Here is a 24,872-nt window from a genome sequence, read left to right as displayed (position 1 = left end):
CCTCCGTTTCTCCAGCCACTCCCGCGTTTTTTCCGGAAACGGTAGCGTTTTTATCCACACGCCCATAAAACGCCGTGTTTCCGCCCAGTAACACCCATTTCCTGTCAATCACATTACGATCGCCGGAGCGAAGAAAAAGCCGTGAGTAAAAAAACTATCTTCATAGCAAAATTACTTGGCGCAGTCGCAGTGCGAACATTGCGCATGCGTACTAAGCAGAAAAACGCTGCGATGCGAAGAAAATTACCGAGCGAACGACTCGGAATGAGGGCCATGATTTCAAAAAGTTGCAGAAACATACGTCCGATAACATTCGGAAAAAAAGACACTACAAATCGGCACAAACACGAATATTAGTAAATAAACCCCATGGAGTCGTCAAAGCATCTACCGCCACTGCCTGTGGGTCTCTCGACCTGGAACAATAACGCTTGAGCTTCTTGTTGAGATGAGAGGCCATCATGTCGATTCGTGGATATCCCCACCGACGTGTCAAGCACCTGAACACTTCCGGATGAAGGCTCCACTCCCCCGGGAGCAGGTCGTGTCTGCTGAGGAAGTCTGCTTCCCAGTTGTCTACTTACGGAATGAAGACCACCAACAATACCACTGCTTGTTCATCCGCCCAGAGGAGAATTCTTGACACCACTGACATTGCGGCTCTGCTTTTTTTTTCCGCTCTGTCGGTTTATGTATGTCACTGCCGTTACATTGTCCGACTGAACCTGAATGGGCTGATTCTGAAGAGATGAGGCTTGCAGAAGGGCATTGTATATAGCTCTGAGTTCCAGGATGTTAATTGGAAGGACGACCTCCTGACTTGACCATCTTCCCTGAAGCTGCACCCCCTGGGTGACTGCTCCCCAATCTCTGAGGCTTGCATCTGTGGTTAGCAGAATCCAATTCTGAATCCCAAACCGTCAACCCTCGACTAGGTGAGAAATCTGTAGCCACCACAGAAGGGAGATCCTGGCTTTTGGTGACAGACGGATCCTCTGGTGCATGTGAAGATGCGATCCGGACCATTTGTCCAACAGAACGAGCTGGAAGGGCCTTGCATGAAACCTTCAAGACTGAATTGCCTCGTAAGAGGCCACCATTTTCCCCAGAAGACGAATGCACAGATGCACCGATATCCGGGTTGGCTTCAGGACAGCCCAAACCATTGAGTGGATTACCATTGCCTTTTCCAAGGGAAGGAACACTCTCTGAGACTCCGTGTCGAGTATCATTCCCAGGAAAGGAAGCCTATGCGTCGGTTCCAGGTGAGATTTTGGTAAGATCAGAATCCACCCAGCAATCCTGTTGAGAGGCGAATGCTGTCCAACAACCGCTCCCTGGACGGTGCCTTTATCAGAAGATCGTTGTCAAAACGGGGTGTTTCTGTGGATCCGTTGGACTCTGACCACCCGAAGAGGCAGATGCCCCTGAGTGCAGGAAACAAGGAGGACGAAGATAATTCCTTCTCATGTATTTATTAAAGATAACAGATCAGAATGAGACTGTAGGAAGACTGAGACTAAACAGTTCTGGGTTGAAAAACTGCCGAAAGGAAGTCACTGAATGATGCGGGGCCGAGACTGTAGGAAGAGTGATGAATATCCTTTACGTGGTACAAGACGTGGCTGAAGAATCGTGGTGTTGAGTCGTTGAGTGATACGAAGGCGAAGCTGAAGAACTGAGAAGACTGTGTGCCGGACAATGCGAAGACGTGGATGAAGAGCACAGGCTGAAGCGAGAGAATCACCATGGGAATCCTACGGTATCCGAAGGCACCGGTGGGAGAGCGGTTGACCGCGACCGTGCGCTGGGGAACTGGCGAGATCCTTGAAGTGGGAGACGACCGGCAATCACTGATAGCGGAGATAGGACCAAACAACTGGAAATGCACAGATATAATCTGCAGGAGCACAGAGCTAGGATACAGAATATACAAAACAAAGCACTGGCACAGAATGCCAAATTCCCAGCCTATTTATAGACAGCATGGAAACAGGATTTGTCCGACACTCACCCATAGATGCTCATTGGTGCACACTTGGTCTCCAACATGGCCGCCCCCATGCCGCAGACACACAGGAGCGCTGCAGGCCACTAGGTCCCCACACTCCTGGCTCCCGGAGACCGCGTGATCCCCGCCGACGATCGCGCTGCGTCCCCACGCGGGCGCACAGCACCCCCAGCAGCCGCACCGGCAAGGGACGGACCCGGGGACCCTACGCAGTAAGTGACCGCTTCATGACAATCGTCCAGGCACGGAATTATGTTCAATCCCTGTTTGCGGAGTAGAAACATCATATCTGCTTTCACTTTGGTGAACACTCTCGGTGCCATGGAGAGACCAAATGGCAGGGCCTGGAACTGGTAGTGACAGTCCTTCGGTGCAAACCGTAGATAAGCCTGATGAGGCGGCTAGATCGGAATGTGAAGGTACGCATCCTTGATATCCAGACACACTAGGAATTCCCCCTCCTCTAGACCTGAGATCACCGCTCTCAAGAGACTCCATCTTGAATTTGAATACTCGTAAGTACAGGTTCAACAACTTGAGGTTCAAAATCGGTCTTACCGAACCATCCGGTTTCGGAACTACAAACAAGTTGGAATAATATCCCTTGTTTTACAGATGAGGTGGAACTGGAACAATGGCCTGAGTCTGTACCAGTTTTTGAATGGCGTCTTGTAAAGTTATACTTGCCTCTTGTGAAACAAGTAAACCTGATTTGAAGAATCTGTGAGGTGGGAGCTCCTGGATCTCCAGTCTGTAACCCTGGGAAATAAGATCTACGACCCAGGGATCCGAGCACGAATTTGTCCAGATGTGACTGAAGAATTTTAGCCGGGCTCCCACCTGCCAGTCTTCCAGGCATCGCGGTCCACCGTCATGCTGAAGGCTTTGAGGAAGCAGAGCTTGCGCTTTGTTCCTGAGAACCGGCAGTTGTTGGTTTGCGTGGTGGCTGTAGAAGAACCTCTGGTTTTGCCCCTAAACTTGGCCGTCTGAAAGGACTGCAAATTGGAAGCTGAGTAAGCCTTCCTGGCTGGGGGAGCTGCAGAAGGAAGATATGTGGACTTACCCGTAGTAGCTTTGGAGATCCATTTGTCTAGTTCATCCCCAAATAAGGCCTCTCCTCTCCTTCCTGGAGTCCGCATCAGCAGTAAACTGGCATAGCCATAAGACCCTGCGTGCTGACACTGCCATAGCAGTGGTGCATGCATTAAGCAAGCCTATTTCTTTTATGGCTTCCACCATAAAGTTTGCAGATTCCTGTATATGTTGCAGGAGTAAAACAATCTCCCCCCGAGATAAGGAATCTAACCCTTCAGTTAGGTTACCCGACCATTTAGCAATGGCATTAGTAATTCACCCACATGCTACAGTGGGCCTTTGGGCCACCCCTGCAGCTGTATACAAGGATTTGAGTGTGGTCTCAATTCTACGATCAGCCGTGTATTTCAGGGAGGTTGCACCCCATTGGCGTTTCTATAATGGGTGCAGTGTGTGCGAGGCACCCGGGCCCCCAGGTCCAGGGGGGCCCATCGCACACACACTGCACCCATTTGCTTAATACTTACCTCTCTGAAGTCCCCCGTCGGAGCCATCCCGTTTCGGCAGCGCAATAGAGTTTGAACACTAGGGGAGTTTCGCGCATGCGCAGTAGCAAAATCTTCGGGAAAATGGCCGCCGCGCCGTGTTCCCGGAGGTTTGCGCATGCGCAATAGAGTCTGGTCTCAGACTCTATTGCTGCTACCGCGGAGAAGGATGGCACCGCCGGGGGACTCCAGAGAGATAAGTATTAACTGCTGTGCACAGTCAGAGAGGAGGGGGCCCTGGAGCTGCACACGGACCTCCTCCTCTCTTAAAACGCCCCTGCTGCACCCGGAACAGGCAATACTATTTTTCGTGACAGCTTGGATACTGATGCATCCACTATCGGTGGATTTTCCCATTTTTTCCTATCCTCAGGAGGAAAAGGAAAAGAAGATAGTAACCTCTTAGGGATTTCAAATTTCCTATCAAGACTAACCTACGGTTCTTCAAATAGGGTATTCAGTTCCTTTGACACAGGAAAAGTGATTGAGGATTCTTTCTTACATTAAAATAAGATTCCTCACACTCTTCTGTCACCCTATCCGGGATTTGTAAAACATCTCTGATAGCTTCTATGAGAGCCTCTATTCCCTGCGACAGAGTAGCCTCTCCAACCTTTGAGTCCACCTCCCCCTCCTACATGTCTGACTCATCATCATAAGAGTACGCTCGCTGTGGTGGGGCTTGCGAATAGTTCCCTCAGGAGCTAGTGTCCTGTCAGCGGAGAACGGGTTAATTAACCGTTCAAGAGGTTGGGCCGTTCCCTTCCCCCCCCCCCCCCTAAGTCCCACGAAGCAGGCAGGCTGGTGCCATCCAGTCCTGCCTGAAAATAACAAACATATAAAACAAATGCAGAAAACTGTTCAGGAGCTTCCATAAGCGTGACCGGCTCCTCCGGGCACATTTTCTAAACTGAGTCTGGTAGGAGGGGCATAGAGGGAGGAGCCAGCGCACACTATCACATTCTTAAAGTGCCCATGTCTCCTAGTGGACCCGTCTACACTCCATGGTACTAAATGGATTCCCAGTATCCTCTAGGACATAAGAGAAATGTTGGCTGGTGTGATCTGACACTGAAATACTTTGACATTGGAGTTAAGCGTGTATCTCTTTGGAAGTTTCTCTTGGCTCTTTTTCTATGATTATCAATAAGGGTTAATTTTGTGGCCATGTCCCGGAAGGTTAGTCACTGCCCCATGCAACTGTAGTCACAGGAACATCAAGCTGCTTGACATGGTTTTATAGCCGTTACCTTTAACATGCTGGTCTATAATTTTCTTTCTGATCTCCCCAGACAACTCTCTCCTTTGCTTTCTTTTACGGTCCATCTTCAGTGTGGTGCACATGATGATACCAAACACCAGAGTGACTTTTTTTCTTAATTTCAATAGACTGAATGACTGATTAAAATATTAAAGACGTGTGATGCTATTCAAAAAAGCTATTACTTTAAAATATCACTACAATCCAATTGTTTATAACCTATTCTAAGGGTTAACAACAAATTTGTCCAGGACATTTTAGGAAATCTTTGGAGAACACGTAATGATTAATCTGCTTTAGCCGCTTATTGGCTTTATTCCATGGCATAGCAAAGGCATGCAAGTATACATGAGACAATAGCTTTAGATTTCATCACTTTCAGGAGGAATGAAGCATTGTTTCAACTAGCTGTAAAGGCTGCATGTGACAGGTTGCGAGCAGCCGAAGTTTATACATTCAGTTCGGTATATCCTATACAGGTTGAGTATCCCTTATCCAAAATTCAAAATCCCACATTTTTGGGTCCCATACTGAGATAATGACATATATTATATATATTATATGTATAGATATATGTAGATATATAATATATGTCATTAGACTGTAACCATACACTAACCATGAACACTGTACCATACACTAGCCATGAACACTGTCACCATACACTAACCATGAACACTGTACAATACACTAGCCATGAACACTGTCACCATACACTAACCATGTACACTGTTAGCACACACTAACCATGTACACTGTTACCATACTCTAACCATGTACACTGTCATCATACACTAGCCATGAACACTGTCACCATACACTAACCATGTACACTGTCACCATACACTATTCATGGACACTGTCACCATACACTATTCATGAACACTGTCACCAAACACTATTCATGAACACTGTCACCATACACTATTCATGAACACTGTCACCATACACTATTCATGAATACTATCACCATACACTATTCATGAACACTGTCATCAGACACTAGCCATGAACACTGTCACCAGACACTAGCCATGAACACTGTCACCAGACACTAACCATGTACACTGTCACCATACACTAACCATGTACACTGTCACCATACACTAACCATGTACACTGTCACCAGACACTAACCATGAACACTGTTACCAAACACTAGCCATGTACACTGTCACCATACACTAACCACGAGTACTGTTACCATACACTAACCATGAACTCTGTCACCATACACTAACCATGTACACTGTCACCATACACTAGCCATGTACACAGTCACCATACACTAACCATGAACACTGTCACCATACACTAGCCATGAACACTGTTACCATACAATAACCATGTACACTGTTACCACACACTAGCCATGAATACTGACACTAGCCATGTACACTGTCACCATACACTAACAATGTACATTGTCCCCATACACTAGCCATGTACACTGTCACCAGACACTACTCATGAACACTGTTACCATACGCTAGCCATGAACACTGTTACCATACACTATACATGAACACTGTTACCAGACACTAACCACAAGTACTGTTACCATACACTAACCATGAACTCTGTCACCATACACTAGCCATGAACACTGTTGCCATACACTAACCATGAACACTGTTACCGCACACTAACCATGTACACTGTCACCATACACTAGCCATGAACACTGTCACCATACACTAGCCATGAACACTGTCACCAGACACTAACCATGTACACTGTCACCAGACACTAGCCATGTACACTGTCACCAGACACTAGCCATGTACACTGTCACCAGACACTAGCCATGTACACTGTCACCAAACACTAGTCAGGAACACTGTCACCATACACTAACCATGAACTCTGTCACCATACACTAGCCATGTACACAGTCACCATACACTAACCATGAACACTGTCACCAGACACTAACCATAAACACTGTCACCATACACTAACCATGAACTCTGTCACCATACACTAACCATGTACACTGTCACCATACACTAGCCATGAACATTGTTACCATACAATAACCATGAACACTGTTACCAGACACTAACCATGTACACTGTCACCATACACTAACCAGGTACACTGTCACCATACACTAGCCATGAACATTGTTACCATACAATAACCATGAACACTGTTACCAGACACTAACCATGTACACTGTCACCATACACTAGCCATGTACACTGTTACCATACACTAACCATGTACACTGTCACCAGACACTAACCATGTACACTGTCACCAGACACTAACCATGTACACTGTCACCATACACTAACCATGTACACTGTCACCATACACTAACCATGAACTCTGTAACCATGCACTAACCAAGTACACTGTCACCATACACTAGCCATGAACACTGTTACCATACGCTAGCAATGAACACTGTTACCAGACACTAGCCATGTACACTGTCACCATACACTAACCACGAGTACTGTTACCATACACTAACCATGAACTCTGTCACCATACACTAGCCATGTACACAGTAACCATACACTAACCATGAGCACTGTTACCATACACTAACCATGTATTGTCACCATACACTAACCATGTACACTGTCACCATACACTAGCTATGAACACTGTCACCAGACACTAGCCATGAACACTGTCACCAGACACTAGTCATGTACACTGTCACCATACACTAGCCATGTACACTGTCACCATATACTAGCCATGAACACTGTCACCATACACTAACCATGAACACTGTTACCATACACTAACCATGAACACTGTCACCAGACACTAACCATGTACCCTGTCACCAGACACTAGCCATGTACACTGTCACCAGACACTAGCCATGTACACTGTCACCAGACACTAGCCATGTACACTGTCACCAGACACTAGCCATGAACACCGTTACCATACACTAGACATGAACACTGTTACCAGACACTAGCCATGAACACTGTTACCAGACACTAGCCATGAACACTGTTACCAGACACTAGCCATGAACACTGTCACCATACGCTGGTAGTGTTCATTCTAGCACCCTGCACCTTTCAAATCCTGTGCAGTTCCTCTTTCCTGCCTGAGGTGTCGCTCTCTGCTCTGGTGATTCTCAGCACACACAGGTCTGTTTCACAGCACTGAGTAACAGATCAGTGTGCGCTGAGAAGCACCAGAGCAGAGAGCGACACCCCTGGCAGAAAAGAGGAACTGCACGGAATGTGAAAGGTGCAGGGTGCTAGAATGAACACCACGCTAGCCATGAACTCTGTCACCAGACACTAGCCATGACAATGTTACCATACACTATACATGAACACTGTTACCATACGGTAGCCATGAACACTGTCACTATACACTAGCCATGAACACTGTTACCATACGCTAGCCACGAACCCTGTTACCATACGCTAGCCACGAACTGTTACCATATGCTAGCCACGAACACTGTTACCATACGCTAGCCACGAACACTGTTACCATACGCTAGCCACGAACACTGTTACTATACTCTAACCATGAACACTGTTACCATACACTAACCACGAACACTGTCACCATACACTAACCATGAACACTGTCACCATACATGAACACTGTTACCATACGATAGCCATGTACACTGTCACCATACACCAGCCATGAACACTGTTACCATACGCTAGCCGTGAACACTGTCACCATATGCTAGCCATGAACACTGTTACCAGACACTAGACATGAACACTGTCACCATACGCTAGCCATGAACACTGTCACCATACGCTAGCCATGAACACTGTCACCATACGCTAGCCATGAACACTGTTACCGGCCACTAGACATGAACACTGTCACCATACACTAACCATGAGTACTGTTACCATACACTAGCCATGAACACTGTTACCATACACTAGCCATGTACACTGTTACCATACACTAGCCATGTACACTGTTACCATACACTAGCCATGTACACTGTTACCATACACTAGCCATGTACACTGTTACCATACACTAGCCATGTACACTGTTACCATACACTAGCCATGAGTACTGTCACCATACACTAGCCATGTACACTGTTACCATACACTAGCCATGAACACTGTTACCATACACTAGCCAAGAGGACTATTACCATACAATAACCATGGAATGGTCACACCCGAGGTGCCAACAGACAATTTCACCAGACCTTCTCTTCCTGGCAATCCCTTGATACTCTAGTGGGGCATTGCACCACATTTCTAGAGCTGAATATGTAAATGCGGGAGACTATTATTACTGTGAATCACGGATTTCCCACGTACACTGTGACGCTGACTGACAGTACCTCATATAGCGCTGATTCGTTACAATGCACATAAGTGTCTGCCATTGAATCATACAAAGAGAATGCTTTACATTCTCGCTGCATGATACAATTGCGGCAGCTCATATGCGTCACAAAGCTCGCAAGTCCCTCACCATCAGGTTGATGTAGGTACTTCTGCTACACTGATGTGCAGGTACATCTATACTGACCCCGCTCATTTACATAAAACTCCATCACCGAGGAACACACCCTCATAGTATAGCAGCATAGAGACCTGCATCCAAGAGGATTCGCAACATTACTCAATAATCAGGCCCAAGCACCTGTCTTATAAGTAACCTTCACCATTGTGTTACTGTATTTGGGAGTAGCTGTAGGAATTTAAAGTACGGTAGTTGGTGATAAATATTCTTTGGATGAAGAGGAATTTATTCCTGAACAAGCTTACAGTAATGGCCATACATCCTGCAGAGCTATTAGATGAAACATAGGTCTTCTGCTGATCTCAAGTTCATTAATCGAACGTGGGAACCTCTCAAACTTGGACATTTGGTAGACATTAGGTGTCTGCAGATTCAAATGCTTTGTTGTGATGGACAGAGATTAACTACGCCTATAATGTAATTTAAATAAGTAACGCTGCAGTAAGCAAGTCCAACAAGTAATGAAAAATGTGCTTCAGTCAACAAGCAGGGGTCTCCCGCAGCCAGGGAAATTCCATCTCCGAGGAGATGTCTCCGTGTCTCTGTCCCACCATCCTGGTGCTCTGTTCTCACAAATAGGGGAAAACTCCAGCAAAGTGTATTTTAGTAAAAAATAAAAAGCTGCAGTCATTACACATGTTCATTATTAAGCAGCAGAAAGCTTTAGAGTGTAACCACTTCAAATACCATCCTGTATGTCTGCAAGGAGACTGGGAATGCCATAATAAAATAGTGACGGCTCTGATCTTTTTATATGGCTACATGTGCTCCGCATACCCTGTACGAGCCAGACCGTCTTCCTGAGAACCCTTTGCCCTCCAAGTGTTCTGGGATTAATCATCATCGCCGACAACTGACCTCATCGCCGACCAATCACGTTAATCAGGGGAGTGGGACAAACTACTATTGTATATATGCTGTAGGGAACTATTCATCTGTACTCTCTTGTGATGTGGCAGCCAGTCCGCCATGTGTGTCTACTGTATAACCGGGATTGCTTTATTTAACAGCCCATTGTTGAGAAGTGGAGTCACAAGACGACTTCACCTGACACTTGCTCAGCTCCACCAGACATTCCTCAGCTACTGTAACTCTGTCCCAACTAGTCACCTAACCAGTGGCCGCTCCTTCCTGCCAGCCTGTCCAAACAGAAAGTTTTCTTGTCATCACTATGGAAAACCCTCAACACTTCCGTAACTAGGTCAGGCACAACCCAAACTTTTCCTAAGCTATGACGGGCACAGTCCCAGCGTCTCCTGGCATAACCTCTCCATCTCCACACATCCCAGTAGTTTAGGGAGAAGTTGCAGTCTTCATACAAGAAAAACACATTGTGCACCTCTTCAGGTTCTATATAATCCTATCTCAGGTTAAGCCTTGTCCTGCGTTATCTAAAGTCATTTCTATGCCCATTTCCTTCTCAGGAAAATCAGATGGCGTCACATACAGCAGCATATTATATGTGTCCTAAGGGAGCAGATGTATTAAGCCTGGAGAAGGCATAAAGCAGTGATAAAGCAGTGATAAGTGCAAGGTGATAATGCACCAGCCAATCAGCTCCAATATGTAAATTGGTGCGTCATCACCTTGCATTTATCACTGCTTTATCACTTCTTTATGCCTTCTCCAGGCTTAAAACATCTGCCCTCTTGTTTCATTTGCTTTCAATTCTTAGCAATGCTTTTCCATTGTTGCGATCCATCCCGCATTTAGGATGACTGCGCAATCCATCTATATTAAATTAAGCTGCAGGAATGACATTAAGTACTGTACAATAATACAAATATTGCAGGTACTGCGTCTGTGAGTACATGTTCATGAATCAATACTGTATGATGCATGTGTAAACTGGTTGCATATCTCAGTGATGTCATGGGATCCTAGTGATTTGATTGGCTGCATTTTCATGACTCTTGGTCCCGCCCGACGGACGGGCTGCAACCAAGCTGTGTCGATGACAGGTACACCTTAAGGGCTGAAATTGGGAATGCCGGCAACATGTGACTGATGTCACAGACAGATGTTAAGCATATTAGATCAGAGACGGAGCAGATTTTGTCACATGATGTTTTTTTCCAACTTAAAAAGACGTTTTACTGCGTGGATAAAAACAACTTCAAAGAATAATAATTGAAACATGATTTATAATATTCCAGTAACAGATTACCACACTTCAGGCTGCTGCATACATTCACAAACAGGGATTGACAGCATTAAATACACTAGTTTTCTAGAAAACCCACACAGATGAACAATGGTACTAGGGGGATATAAAGGGGAACCCTGACCCCTCAGTGCTGAGAACAGAAGATTCCGTATACATTCCATAAGATAAACAACAGACTGTAGAACCTTCTACACTATCCCCGGCGCGGCCTCTCACATGAAAAGGTCAATCCACCTCTCACTTTTACACTGGACCTTCCAAAATCCACATGTGTTAATGATCAGGACATGTAGTTTTTATGGAAAGCGTTTCTGCTTATGGTCACCTCGGGAATTTTCATGTGAACGAACAAGTGGGGTTGGGCCGTAACACGTTCTATTCCAGCCTAAAAGGCGAATCGTTCATGGAGTGTAGCCTTGCATTGACAGTACACGTCGATAGGAGTGTTCTAATTCTTTAGGATATACAGACCATGTATGCCGTATACGCATTAGTATAATCTCTTTCCAACACGTTTGCAATCCCCCAAAAAGTATTTGGCAAGATCTTTGTTTATTTTCATTTGCTAGAATTCACATGCGCTTTGCACCCGCTGAATAACACGGCCACAGAAATCCACGTATACACCAGTGGACAGCATCGTTATTCTTTGTAAACAGGCCAACTCTTTTTTTTTTTTGCTAATTTTCTAAACAAAAATAGTTAGAAATTCCACTGAAGTTAAGAAAGAATTTTTTCAAGAATTAACAAAAAGAAATATAATTTTTATCTCATACAAATAGAGCATAACGAAAGACATATTTCCTCAAAATTCTAAACAGCAGGTAATGTGTTGCAAACTGAAAAGTTAAACACAGGACACATCAGTAATAATAAAGTATTGTCTATATTCTCTGCCTTTCTTTTATGTAGCAAATGTAGGTCTATTCAAACGTGGTGCGGGGATCCATCTAATGGTACAGATTTCAATGATGTATGAGGACACTTCTGCACAAATAAGTTCATTTCAATTTAATGCGTATTCCCCTACAGCAGGGGTGGCCAACCAGTCAGAGACAAAGAGCCAAGAAATCTTGTTAGGTACATCAAAGAGCCGACTTGGAGCCGACTTGGAGCCGAAGGCGCTCTTGCAAAAATGGGGTGTGACCTCGTGCCTGCTAGGCCACGCCCCTGTTATAAAACATACTGAAAAAGCCAGATCCAACATAAAATACAACGAAAAAGCCACTTTTACATCAAATAATTGAAAAAGCCAGATCCGCATAAAATATATTGAAAAGCCAGATTCACATAATACACTTCAGTTCCCCCATGTGTCACTCCAGCCAGCACCCGCCTGTGTCACTCCAGCCAGCTCCCCCGTGTGTATTTGGCTCCCTCGGTTCTCAGTCTACGTAGTGCTGCTGCATGTCTGGCTGCAGTGCAGCGGTTTACAGATCTCTTGTGGTCATGTGACTGAGTGTTGGAAGCCACATTTGAATGAAGAAAGAGCCGCATGTGGCTCAAGAGCCACGCGTTGGCCACCACTGCCCTACAGGGTATAGGAGTTCAAATGTATTAAGCCTTACAGAGTGATACAGTGGAGACGGATAAAGAGTGATAAATGAACAGCCAATCAGATCCTAACTGTTATTTATCAAACACAGCCTGTGACATTGCAGTTAGGAAGCTGATTGGCTGGTCATTTATCACTCTTTATCCGTCTCCACCTTATCACTTTCTAAGGCTTAATACATTTGGGCCCCAGTCTCTGAATCTAAGGTTTTGAGAAATGTATTTTGCCTGGTAAATGGGGGTTGCATTGTATTGTGGCCAGAACTGTGATTGTGGGTTACACGAGAGGCCACATAATAAGCCTATTACCACGGACTGTGGTGAATGTATATTGTCAGAGCAATGATAGTGACCTTTCACCCCACTTGTTTTATGTAAGTTTTCCATGTTGCCAACATAAAAAAATAATAACATCTCATGCTTATACCGAATATGTTCTAAACGTGTATGTACTATATGTGTGTATATAATAATAATTTTATACTTGTGTGTATGTGTGTGAGATATATATATATATATATATATATATATACAGCAGGTGGGTGCGGCACTCCAAAGAAGCAGACGTAAAACTTTATAAAGTGCACTTTATAAAGTTTTACGTCTGCTTCTTTGGAGTGCCGCACCCACCTGCTGTACATACGTTCTATTTGTGAGGGCACCCAGCTATACTGTTTCATTTCAAGTGGCCGTGCCGGACCTTCCTGTTTTCTATATATATATATATATATATATATATATACTGCATATTACACCTACCGTCAAAATGACAGAACATCATAACAGTAGTGTGCGACCGAATGGAGCAACACTTGAATTGCTGTCAGACAACTGAATTTCCCCCAGAGGGGAGAGGAGCAGAGATAGCCTTTCATTATATAGGACTAGGAGATTCATCACGCCCTACGGGCACTCTTCACACCGTCGCAAGGGGCTACACCCCCTTAACCCCTACACGTCCTTTGGGCGGGCAATATTTGTATTATATGGAGTTTTACCTTCAAGCATGATGATGTTAGTGGTTAAATATTTTACGGCCAAAGGGCGTGCGATGGTCAAGGGGGTGAAGGCCATTGCGAAGGTGTGAGGAGTGGATGCAGGGTACGATGAATGACCTAGTCTATTAATAATATGTTATGTGTACATAATGTAGGTATAAAGACAATGGCCCTCATTCCGAGTTGTTCGCTCGCTAGCTGCTTTTAGCAGCATTGCACACGCTAAGCCGCCGCCTACTGGGAGTGAATCTTAGCTTAGCAGAATTGCGAACAAAAGATTCGCATAATTGCGAATAGAAATTTCTTTGCTGTTTCTGAGTAGCTCGGGACTTACTCTGCCACTGCGATCAGTTCAGTCAGTTTCGTTCCTGGTTTGACGTCACAAACACACCCAGCGTTCGCCCAGACACTCCCCTGTTTCTCCAGCCACTTCCGCGTTTTTCCCAGAAACGGCAGCGTTTTTCCGCACACACCCATAAAACGGCCAGTTTCCGCCCAGAAACACCCACTTCCTGTCAATCACACTCCGATCACCAGAACAAAGAAAAAATAAGAATTTACTCACCGGTAATTCTATTTCTCGTAGTCCGTAGTGGATGCTGGGAACTCCGTTAGGACCATGGGGAATAGACGGGCTCCGCAGGAGACTGGGCACTCTAAAAGAAAGATTAGGTAATATCTGGTGTGCACTGGCTCCTCCCTCTATGCCCCTCCTCCAGACCCCAGTTAAGGAAACTGTGCCCGGAAGAGCTGACACAACAAGGAAAGGATTTGGAATCCAGGGTAAGACTCATACCAGCCACACCAATCACACCGTACAACTTGTGATAACCATACCCAGTTAACAGTATGAACAACAACTGAGCCTCAGTAACAGATGGCTCATAACAATAACCCTTTAGTTAAGCAATAACTATATACATGTATTGCAGAGAGTCCGCACTTGGGACGGGCGCCCAGCATCCACTACGGACTACGAGAAATAGAATTACCGGTGAGTAAATTCTTATTTTCTCTGACGTCCTAGTGGATGCTGGGAACTCCGTAAGGACCATGGGGATTATACCAAAGCTCCCAAACGGGCGGGAGAGTGCGGATGACTCTGCAGCATCGCATGAGCAAACTCAAGGTCCTCCTCAGCCAGGGTATCAAACTTGTAGAACTTAGCAAACTTGGTTGACCCCGACCAAGTAGCAGCTCGGCTGAGCTGTAAAGCCGAGGCCCCTCGGGCAGCCGCCCAAGAAGAGCCCACCTTCCCCGTGGAATGGGCTTTCACCATTTTGGATGCGGCAATCCAGCCGCAGAGTGAACCAGCTGAATCGTGCTATAGATCCAGCGAACAATAGTCTGCTTCGAAGCAGGAGCGCCAACCTTGTTGGCTGCATACAGAATAAACAGACTTTCTGACTCCCGCCTTTCTGGAAACATAAATTTTCAAAGCCCGGACTACGTCCAGCAACTTGGAATCCTCCAAGTCCCTAGTAGCCGCAGGCACCACAATAGGCTGGTTCAAATGAAACGATGATACCACCCTAGGAAGAAATTGGGGACGAGTCCTCAATTCTGCCCTGTCCATATGGAAGATCAGATAAGGGTTTTTACATGACAAAACCGCCAATACTGACACCCGCCTAGCCGAAGCTAAGGCCAATAGCATGACCACTTTCCACGTGAGATATTTTAGCTCCATGGTCTTAAGTGGCTCAACCCAGTGGGATTTCAGGAAATCCAACACAACGTTAAGATCCCAAAGTGCCACCGGTGGCACAAAAGGAGGCTGAATATGCAGCACCCCCGGAACAACGTCTGAACTTCAGGCAGTGAAGCCAGTTCATTTTTAGAGAAAATGTATAGGGCCGAAATCTTGACCTTTATGGATCCTAATTTTAGGCCCATAGTCACTCCTGACTGTAGGAAGTGCAGGAATCGACTCCGCTGGAATTCCTCTGTAGGGCCTTCCCGGCCTCACACCAAGCAACCTATTTTCGCCATATACAGTGAAAAAGTCTTGCTGTCACGTCTTTCCTAGCCTTTATCAGCGTAGGAATAACTGCATCCGGAATGCCCTTTTCCGCTAGGATCCGGCGTTCAACCGCCATGCCGTCAAATGCAGCCACGGTAAATTTTGGAACAGACAGGGCCCCTGTTGCAACATGTCCTGTCTGAGAGGCAGAAGCCCTGAGTCCTCTGAGAGCATTCCCTGCAGCTCCGGGTACCGAGTCCTTCTTGGCCAATTCGGAGCAAAGAATATTGTTTTCACTCCTCCTTTTATTACAATTCTCAGCCCTTGGGTATGAGAGGGAGAGGAGGGAATACAGAGACCGACTGGAACACCCACGGTGTTACTAGTGCGACCACAGCTATCACCTGAGGGTCCCTTGACCCGGCGTAAAACCTTTTTTAGCTTTTTATTGAGGTGGGACGCCATCTAGTCCACCTTAGGCAGTTCCCATCAATTTGCAAACTGCGTGAAGACTTCCTGATGAAGTCCCCACTTTCCCGGGTGCAGGTCGTGCCTGCTGAGGAAGTCTGCTTCCCAGATGTCCACTCCCGGAACGAACACTGCTGACAGTGCGCTTACTTGATTCTCCGCCCAGCGAAGAATTCTGGTGGCTTCTACCCTCGCCACCCTGCTCCTTGTGCCGCCTTGGCGGTTTACATGAACCCCTGCAATCTGACTGGATCAGAACCGGTTGGTCGCGAAGCAGGATCTCCGCTTGACTTAGGGCGTTGTATATGGCCCTTAGTTCCAGGATATTGATGTGAAGGCAAGTCAGTTGACTTGACCACAGACCTTGGAAATTTCTTCCCTGTGTAACTGCCCCCCACTCTCGGAGGCTTGCATCCGTGGTCACCAGGATCCAGTCCTGAATGCCGAATCTGCGGCCCTCGAGAAGGTGAGCACTCTGCAGCCACCACAGGAGAGACACCCTGGCCCTGGGGGATAGGGAGATTAACCGATGCCTCTGAAGAGGTGATCCGGACCACTTGTCCAGTAAGTCCCATTGGAAGGTCCTCGCATGGAACCTGCCTAAGGGGATGGCCTCGTATGATGCCACCATCCTTCCCAGGACTCGAGTGCAGTGGTGCACTGACACCTGTTTTGGTTTTAATAGATTCCTGACCAGTGTCACGAGCTCCTGAGCTCTCTCTATCGGGAGATAACCCTTTTCTGGTCTGTGTCTAGGATCGTGCCTAGGAGAGGCAGATGAGCTGTAGGAAACTGCGACTTTGGAATATATAGAATCCAGCCGTTACACTTCCAGAGAAAGTGATACGCTGTTCAGCAACTGCTCTCTTGATCTCGCTTTTATGAGGAGATCGTCCAAGTACGTAATAATAGTGACACCTTGCTTCCGCAGGAGCACAATTATATCCGCCATTACCATGGTGAATATTCTCGGGGCCGTGGAGAGACCAAACGGCAACATCTGAAATTGGTAATGACAATCCCGTACCGCAATTCTGAGGTACGCCTAATGAGGTGGATAAATGGGGACCTGAAGGTATGCATCCCTTATGTCCCGATTCACAATAAAGTCTCCCCCTTTTTAGGCTTGCACTGACCGCTCTTAGCGATTCCATCTTGAACTTGAACCTTCTCAGGTATATGTTCAGGGATTTTTAATTCAATATGGGTCTGACCGAACCGTCTGGTTTCGGGATTACAACATGGTCTAATAATAACACCCTCTTGTTGAAGGAGGGGACCCTTGACCACCACCTGTTAAAGATACAATTTGTGAATTGCAGATAACACTGGCTCCCTCTCGGTGAAGGGGCATCTTCTCACAGTCCAGCTTGTATCCCTGAGACACAATATCTATTGCCCAGGGATCGAACAGGGAGTGAACCCACTTGTGGCTGAACTTACGAAGGCGTGTCCCCACCGGGCCTAGCTCCGCCTGTGGAGCCCCAGCGACATTGGTGGATTTTTTTAGGGGCCGGGGAGGACTTCTGTTCCTGGGAACTAGCTGCCCGGCTCTGACAAGAAAGGACGCCCCTCAGACTTTCTTGTTTCTTTATACGAAAGGCTGCATTTAATAATGTCGTGCTTTCTTAGGCTGTGCAGGAATATAAGGCAAACTAGCAGAATTACCAGCTATAGCTGTGGAGACCAGGCCCGAGAACCCTTCTCCACACAATCCTCAGCCTTCCATATGCCTCTTAAGTCGGCATCATCTGTCCAATGCATATTCTACAGGACACGTCAAGCAGAGATCGACATAGCTTTGACTCTAGGACCCAGTATACTCATGTCTCTTTGGGCATGCTTTATAACTATATATCTATCACTTAAGACAGCATCTTTAATATATTTATATTGCATACTAGGGTCTCATCTCTGCTGATAAGGTACCTGTCCACGCTGCCACAGCGCTATAAACCCATGCCGACACAATCGCCGGTCTGGGTAGTATACTAGAATGTGCACGCTATCTGCAGGATCCCTGAGAATAGCAAGTGCTACCGTCTGTGCAAACAGGACACCCCAGGGGAAGATTCTCAACATATCCTGGCCCTAGTGGGGAAAGGATACAGCCTGAGAATTCTCTTGTGGGAAGCTGCCGTCTCTTGTCTGGAGATTCCCGCTCTTTTTCCTCATGAGAGGAGGGAAATTTACCTCAGCATTCTTCCCCTTAAACATGTGTACTCTCGTGTCAGGGACAGATGAGTCATCAGTGATATGCAAATCATCTATTATTTCAATAATCATATATTGAATACCTTATAGCCATCTTGGCTGTAACTTTGCATTATCGTAGTCGACAGTGGAGTTAAACTCCATGTCGATACCAGTGTTTGTTATTATGGATAGTGAGCATTGAGAGACTCTGAAGGTCTCTGTGACATAGGGACAGACATGGGTAGATTTCCTGTCTGTTCCCTAACCTTTTGTGCAATAAATTCACCTTAGCACTTACACATATCCAAACAGGTGTCGGCGTTGTCGACGGAGACACCCTCTCACACACATATCCGCTCTATCACCTCATTAGAGGAGCCTTTTACCTCAGACATGTCGACACACGCGTACCGACACACCACACACACAGGGGATGCTCTATTTGAGGACAGTTCCCCCACAAGGCCCTTTGGAGAGACAGAGAGAGAGTATGCCAGCACACACCCCAGCGCTATATAACCCAGGGATTACACTACAACTCAGTGTTTACCCAGTAGCTGCTGTATATACAAATTTTTGCGCCTAAATTTATGTGCCCCTCCCTCTCTTTTCACCCTTTGTGTACCAGGATACTGCCGGGGAGAGCCTGGGGAGCTTCCTTCCAGCGGAGCTGTGAAGAGAAAATGGCGCTGGTGTGCTGAGGAAGGAGGCCCGGCCCCCTCAGCGGCGGGCTTCTGTCCTGTTTCTGACTAAAAATGGCGGGGGTTTTACACATATACAGTTTTCCAGACTGTATTATGTGTATATATTGCCAAAAGGTATACTTATTGCTGCCCAGGGCGCCCCCCCCCCCCAGCGCCCTGCTCCCTACAGTGACCGGAGTGTGTGGTGTGCAGTGGGAGCAATGGCGCACAGCTGCAGTGCTGTGCGCTACCTTAATGAAGACCGGAGTCTTCTGCCGCCGATTTTATCTCCTTCTTCTGTCTTCTGGCTCTGCAAGGAGGACGGCGGCGCGGCTCCGGGAACGGACGATCGAGGTCAGGCCCTGTGTTCGAACCCTCTGGAGCTAATGGTGTCCAGTAGCCTAAGAAGCACAAGCTAGCTGCACGCAGGTAGGTTTGCTTCTCTCCCCTCAGTCCCACGTAGCAGTGAGTCTGTTGCCAGCAGATCTCACTGAAAATAAAAAACCTAACAAATACTTTCTTTCTAGCAAGCTCAGGAGAGCCCACTAGGTGCATCCAGCTCTGGCCGGGCACAGATTCTAACTGAGGTCTGGAGGAGGGGCATAGAGGGAGGAGCCAGTGCACACCAGATAGTACCTAATTTTTCTTTTAGAGTGCCCAGTCTCCTGCGGAGCCCGTCTATTCCCCATGGTCCTTACGGAGTTCCCAGCATCCACTAGGACGTCAGAGAAATCCTTGTTATGCCGTGAGTAAAATACCTAACTTTTGAGTAAAATAACTAACCGCATGCGCTCTGCGAACCTTGCGCATGCGCAGTAAGCGACTAATCGCAATATAGCGAAACTCGGCAACGAGCGAACAACTCGGAATGAGGGCCAATGTTCGGTAAATACCACATACACAGTGTGTGTGTTGGGAGATTATTTCTCATATACTGTATATATCACTATACAGCCCCTTCCCCTATATAACATCACATACACAGTGTGCGCGCGTTTGTGGGTGTCAACTGACCGTTTTCAGGGAGTGGTTGGAAAAATGCAGGCGTGTCCAAGCGTGTCCAGGGCGGGTGTCTGACGTCAATTCCGGTATCGGACAGGCTGAAGTGATCGCAGCAGCTGAGTAAGTTCTGGGCTACTCAGAGACTGCACATACTCTTTTTGTACCGCTCGGCTGCACACTTGCAATGCTAAAATACACTCCCCTATGGGCGGCGACTACCTGTTCGCAGCAGTGCAAAAAAAACCGAGCGAGCGATCAGGTCTGAATTAGGCCCCTTGTCACCGCACACTGCACACTACAGACTCACACTCTACACCAGCACCAGAAACAGCAACCACCATGTGCCTTCCTGGCCGCGCAAGGCATGGCTGGAGTTGTAGTCTCATCACAGCACTGCCGTGACGTCACAGTGACGCGCACCCTCCGCATTCTATCCCTGTGCAGCGGGAGGCTGGCCTGCCGCGTCTGCCCACGGTGCTCCCTCGGAGATGTAGTCCCCGGGAAGCAGCCGGCGGTGTCGGGAGCTACAACTCCCAGACTCCGCGTCAGCTGCTGAGTGTTAACATGGCGACCGGGAGGCAGCCGACAGCTGTGGTTGAGGATGGGATGTGAGCGGCGGATAGACGCCAGGAAGATCGCAGCGGAGTGGGCACGGAGGGCGGCGGCGTCACCCTCCTCTCCCCCTTCCCGCCTCCAGCAGCGGCACACGGCCTGACAGCTGACGGGGAGCCCAGCTCGGGTGTCCGGGCGTCCGGCCGACAGGTAAGATTACCCTCTCTTCCTCCTCCTCTTCTCCCCCTGATCCCAGACTGACAAAAGTTCCTCCGCAGCAGCATGGCGGCCACCTGGGCAGTGGCAGAGCTCAGTGATACAGTGTATCGTTCCAGGGTGACTGCTAATTGCCCCATAACCCCTGGGGGGGGGGGGGCTGTCATTAAAGCACTGGCTGCTGCAAGGTGTAGTTCTTACTATAATACCCCTTTTTCACCGCACAAATAACCCGGTATCGACCCGGGTCAGCGTGCGGTGTGAAAGCGCCATAGCTGAAATCCTGGGTCGCCTGACCTGGCAATTCAACCCGGGAATAAAGCAGTGTTATTCCCTGGTTGAATACCGGGTCAATGGCAGCGTAAACGAGCTCCCCGTTCACTACAGCAGGGAGAGGCGGCGCGGAGATGATATCATCTCCCAGCGCTGCCTCCTCCCACGCTGCCAGCTCCGCCCCCCCCCCCCCGCTGCTATGGCAACCCGCCCGGCATATTGCCGGGTCGGGAAGCCAGCAGCAGCGTCCAATGGCGGATCCCACCCGGGAAGGACCCAGCATTGGGGGTGTGAAAGGGGTATTAGTCAGCGTGTGTTTTACCTACTCTCTCCTATCCAGATCTGTGACTCTATGACTAAGAGTTCCTAGCCACGCCAAGCGTTAGCAAATGAGTCATAGAGTCACAGATCTGGACAAATATATAAGAGATAATATAAACATACTATATATATCTAGTTTCTACTTTGGAAAAAGACAGCTATATCCACATACACCTATCCACAAGTAGAAGCATATACTACAGCCTCGTTTAGCATGCCATGGACTTTGCGTCTAAGCCAAGCCACGTGCCTCGCCACAAACTTTTATACCAGGTATGCATCTTATTTGAATCCCTAATTCAACAAAGTACAATGCACTGGTACCTGGATACTGGCACTGCATGCAGCTGCTGGGTAACCTGGTTAAAAGGCAATAAACTGATACAAGTGAGCCACCCCATGCAGTGCGCCATGCACCATTGTGGTTAATCTGTGACTTTACACCAATTACTTTGCAACAAAAATACTCATCCTCAGAGCCTAGGACACAGCAAGAGCCTTCAGCTGCAGCTACGATGCTAATAAGATGCTAACTTCTCTGGGAACCGCTACCTGTGGCGGAGCATCTAGGTCGGCCACGCATCTCACGCCACATGGGGCAAAAAAGATCGGTGTATATAATCGTGTGATTATAATCTTTTGCAAAACCTCTAAAGGGTGTTTTTATTTTTTACTTTTGACTATTTCTGGGATTAGAGCAAAATAACAAAAATAGTTAGTAGACTATGCTGCCAAATATAAGTCCTGATGGAAGCGTCAGGATGACTAAAGATATTTTAATGCTATTCTCATGTGACAAATGTGACAATGGTCTGGTACTTGGGTTACAACATATCTCTGGTCATTAAGGAGTATGGTCCCCTGAGAAGTTCTCACCTCTGCTATCATGCGATTGGTGTCCCCTAAGAAGAGCAGGTTCAGGGCCTCCTCCTCGTTTGTGGCTTGCTGGAGCGACAGGTTCTTCAGGTGGATGTTTTGGTCTGGGTCTTCCATTATGGTCACTTTCCTGCGTACAACAGAATTCACAGACAGAGGTCACAACAATCGCCAGGTCACACAGTGCCAGAAATCATTTAGTCAATATGTCCCTATTTTTCCCCATACTCCAGCCACCTTACCTGGGGGGGCTACAGATGCTCTGGGGAGTATGCGGCCGCCCATTGACCTGCAGTAGTAAATACTGCCTGCAGGATGGAAAGAGGAAGGAAGGGCTTTCCATGAACTCACCGCTAGTATGGTAAGGATTAATGGGCGAGATGACAATAGCTGCAATATGTAGTGCAGACTCGCAGTGTAGATCACTGAACAGAAGCGATCTCATACGTTATCCTCTCATTACTAAAAATCCAGTGCTTTTCAAGTATTAGGGATGTAAGCTCTCATGAGCAGGGCCCTCTTCCCTCATGTGCTTATCCTTTTCCTTACTTTAATAATCTTCAACTGCAGCAAAATCCCGCAGTCTGATACTTATTCCAGTGTCATCTGCTGATGTAGCTATGCTTTTTTACCCTGTACTTGTCCTATATTGTCTTCAACTCTAAGTTGCTGTTTTCCTGTTTTGATTATTTGTTTATGTACTCTGTGATTGGGCGCTGCGGAACCCTTGTGGCACCATATAAATAAAGGATAATAATAATAATAATAATAATAATAATAGGGATAAGTCTTATGTCACTGGGTCTTAGCAAATTAATATACATCATTTACTGTAAGATATATGAATTCACTGCATGCCAGTAGCACATCCATTTAGAATTTCCACTTAACACAATAGTCTTTGCTTAATTAAAGATTAATTCATAGATGAACACAATGAAAAGCACAGAAGCCATCTGTACATGATAAGGCACCCACTAAAGGAAATATAATGTATTGGACTTTTTGCCTGATATTTTCTCAGTAGAAATGAATCGTATTTTATAAATTCTCCCTTTAAGCACACAGAAGGTGTATCGCTCCTTTACTATCACTGTATGTGAACGTATGCAATCCGGAACCCATGTGAACAATGCAAGCTCCTTGCGATTTGGTCTTTTCCTGTACAAGGTTATGGATAATAAAGCAGGATATCTAGTAGAAGTCAGGAGCAAAACTGGGCCATGCGATGTTACTCACTGGCTCACTAACACAGCAAAGTTCCATTCACCTGTATAAGTACCTAAGCAGGATATGTGTTAGCAATACAACAACATGATTGTAGGTCTGCCACTGTCTGCTGTGAGGATGCCAGGACATATCCATTCACTGCTTCCCAATTCACCAGAAAGTACTCAAAAAAACAAACTTGATAAGTAAGCCTTAAGATGGAGCTAGAAAGCTTCAGAACTGTTGCAATTGCATGGGTGGCTGTAAGGACCCCCCAATAATATAGCACAGTCCCAAGGTTCCCCCCATAGCAGCGCTCCTTGGCCCTGCCCTAAGCACTATTAGAGAGCCTGATCTGTACACCAATGATCTGTACCGGACGTACTTCCAGTATAAACCTAAGGTACAAGGAGAACCAACTGAACTGGAGAAGTGTCATCTAACCACGTACTGTACTCTATAAGGGTGTTTAACATTGGAGCCTTGACATCTGGGCAGTGTACAGTAACTCACTCTGACTCCCCAGCGAGGCAGACTTTCTTACAGTCATATTACAGACTTTGTGCATATAACTGTCAGATGCCGTCTGGTTAAGCAACCATAATAACCAGACATATATAAATATCCGTGGACGTTACATCTGTTTTGCGGCAGAGTCTCAGAGATAGGCATCGCATAGCTAAGTAAACAATCACACGGCCAAGTGAGAACGGAGGTGGCCATTTCCTACATGAAAGTGCCTATTTTTATTCTCCTCTGGTTAGGACGGGCAGAACGGTATCAGCAGATCGTTGGTTATTTAGGGGCAGGTGGCTGGTTTTCATTTATCTCATACATACAGTATAAGCCGCCCTGACCACTAGTTACTGTGTTAGTGTTTCTGCCGTCTCTACAGCTGTTACACAGTGCAGAGACTGAACGGGCGGCGATGCAGAAAGCCTAGACCCAGATATAAACAACGTCCATGTTTTCCATAACACTGAATCTTAATGTGGACTCGAATACAAACGAGGAAACACTTATTTTAATATGGAATGAA

At 46.7% G+C, this 24,872-nt stretch overlaps 1 protein-coding gene across 4 annotated transcripts in view; it reads right to left on the bottom strand.

The window, feature by feature from the left end:
- KIF6 (kinesin family member 6) overlaps window positions 1-24,872 on the bottom strand; it is an 873,149-nt gene that overhangs the window by 680,295 nt on the left and 167,982 nt on the right. For all 4 annotated transcript variants that reach the window (XM_063918838.1, XM_063918839.1, XM_063918840.1 and 1 more), the window contains exon 6: window positions 22,625-22,754. In XM_063918838.1, coding sequence (XP_063774908.1) covers window positions 22,625-22,754 — 130 coding nt within the window. The remainder of the gene's footprint in view (window positions 1-22,624; window positions 22,755-24,872) is intronic.

The sequence above is a fragment of the Pseudophryne corroboree genome, chromosome 4 (assembly GCF_028390025.1).
Source record: "Pseudophryne corroboree isolate aPseCor3 chromosome 4, aPseCor3.hap2, whole genome shotgun sequence".
Taxonomy (NCBI): Eukaryota; Metazoa; Chordata; class Amphibia; order Anura; family Myobatrachidae; genus Pseudophryne; species Pseudophryne corroboree.
This window is presented reverse-complemented; position numbering and strand designations above follow the sequence as displayed.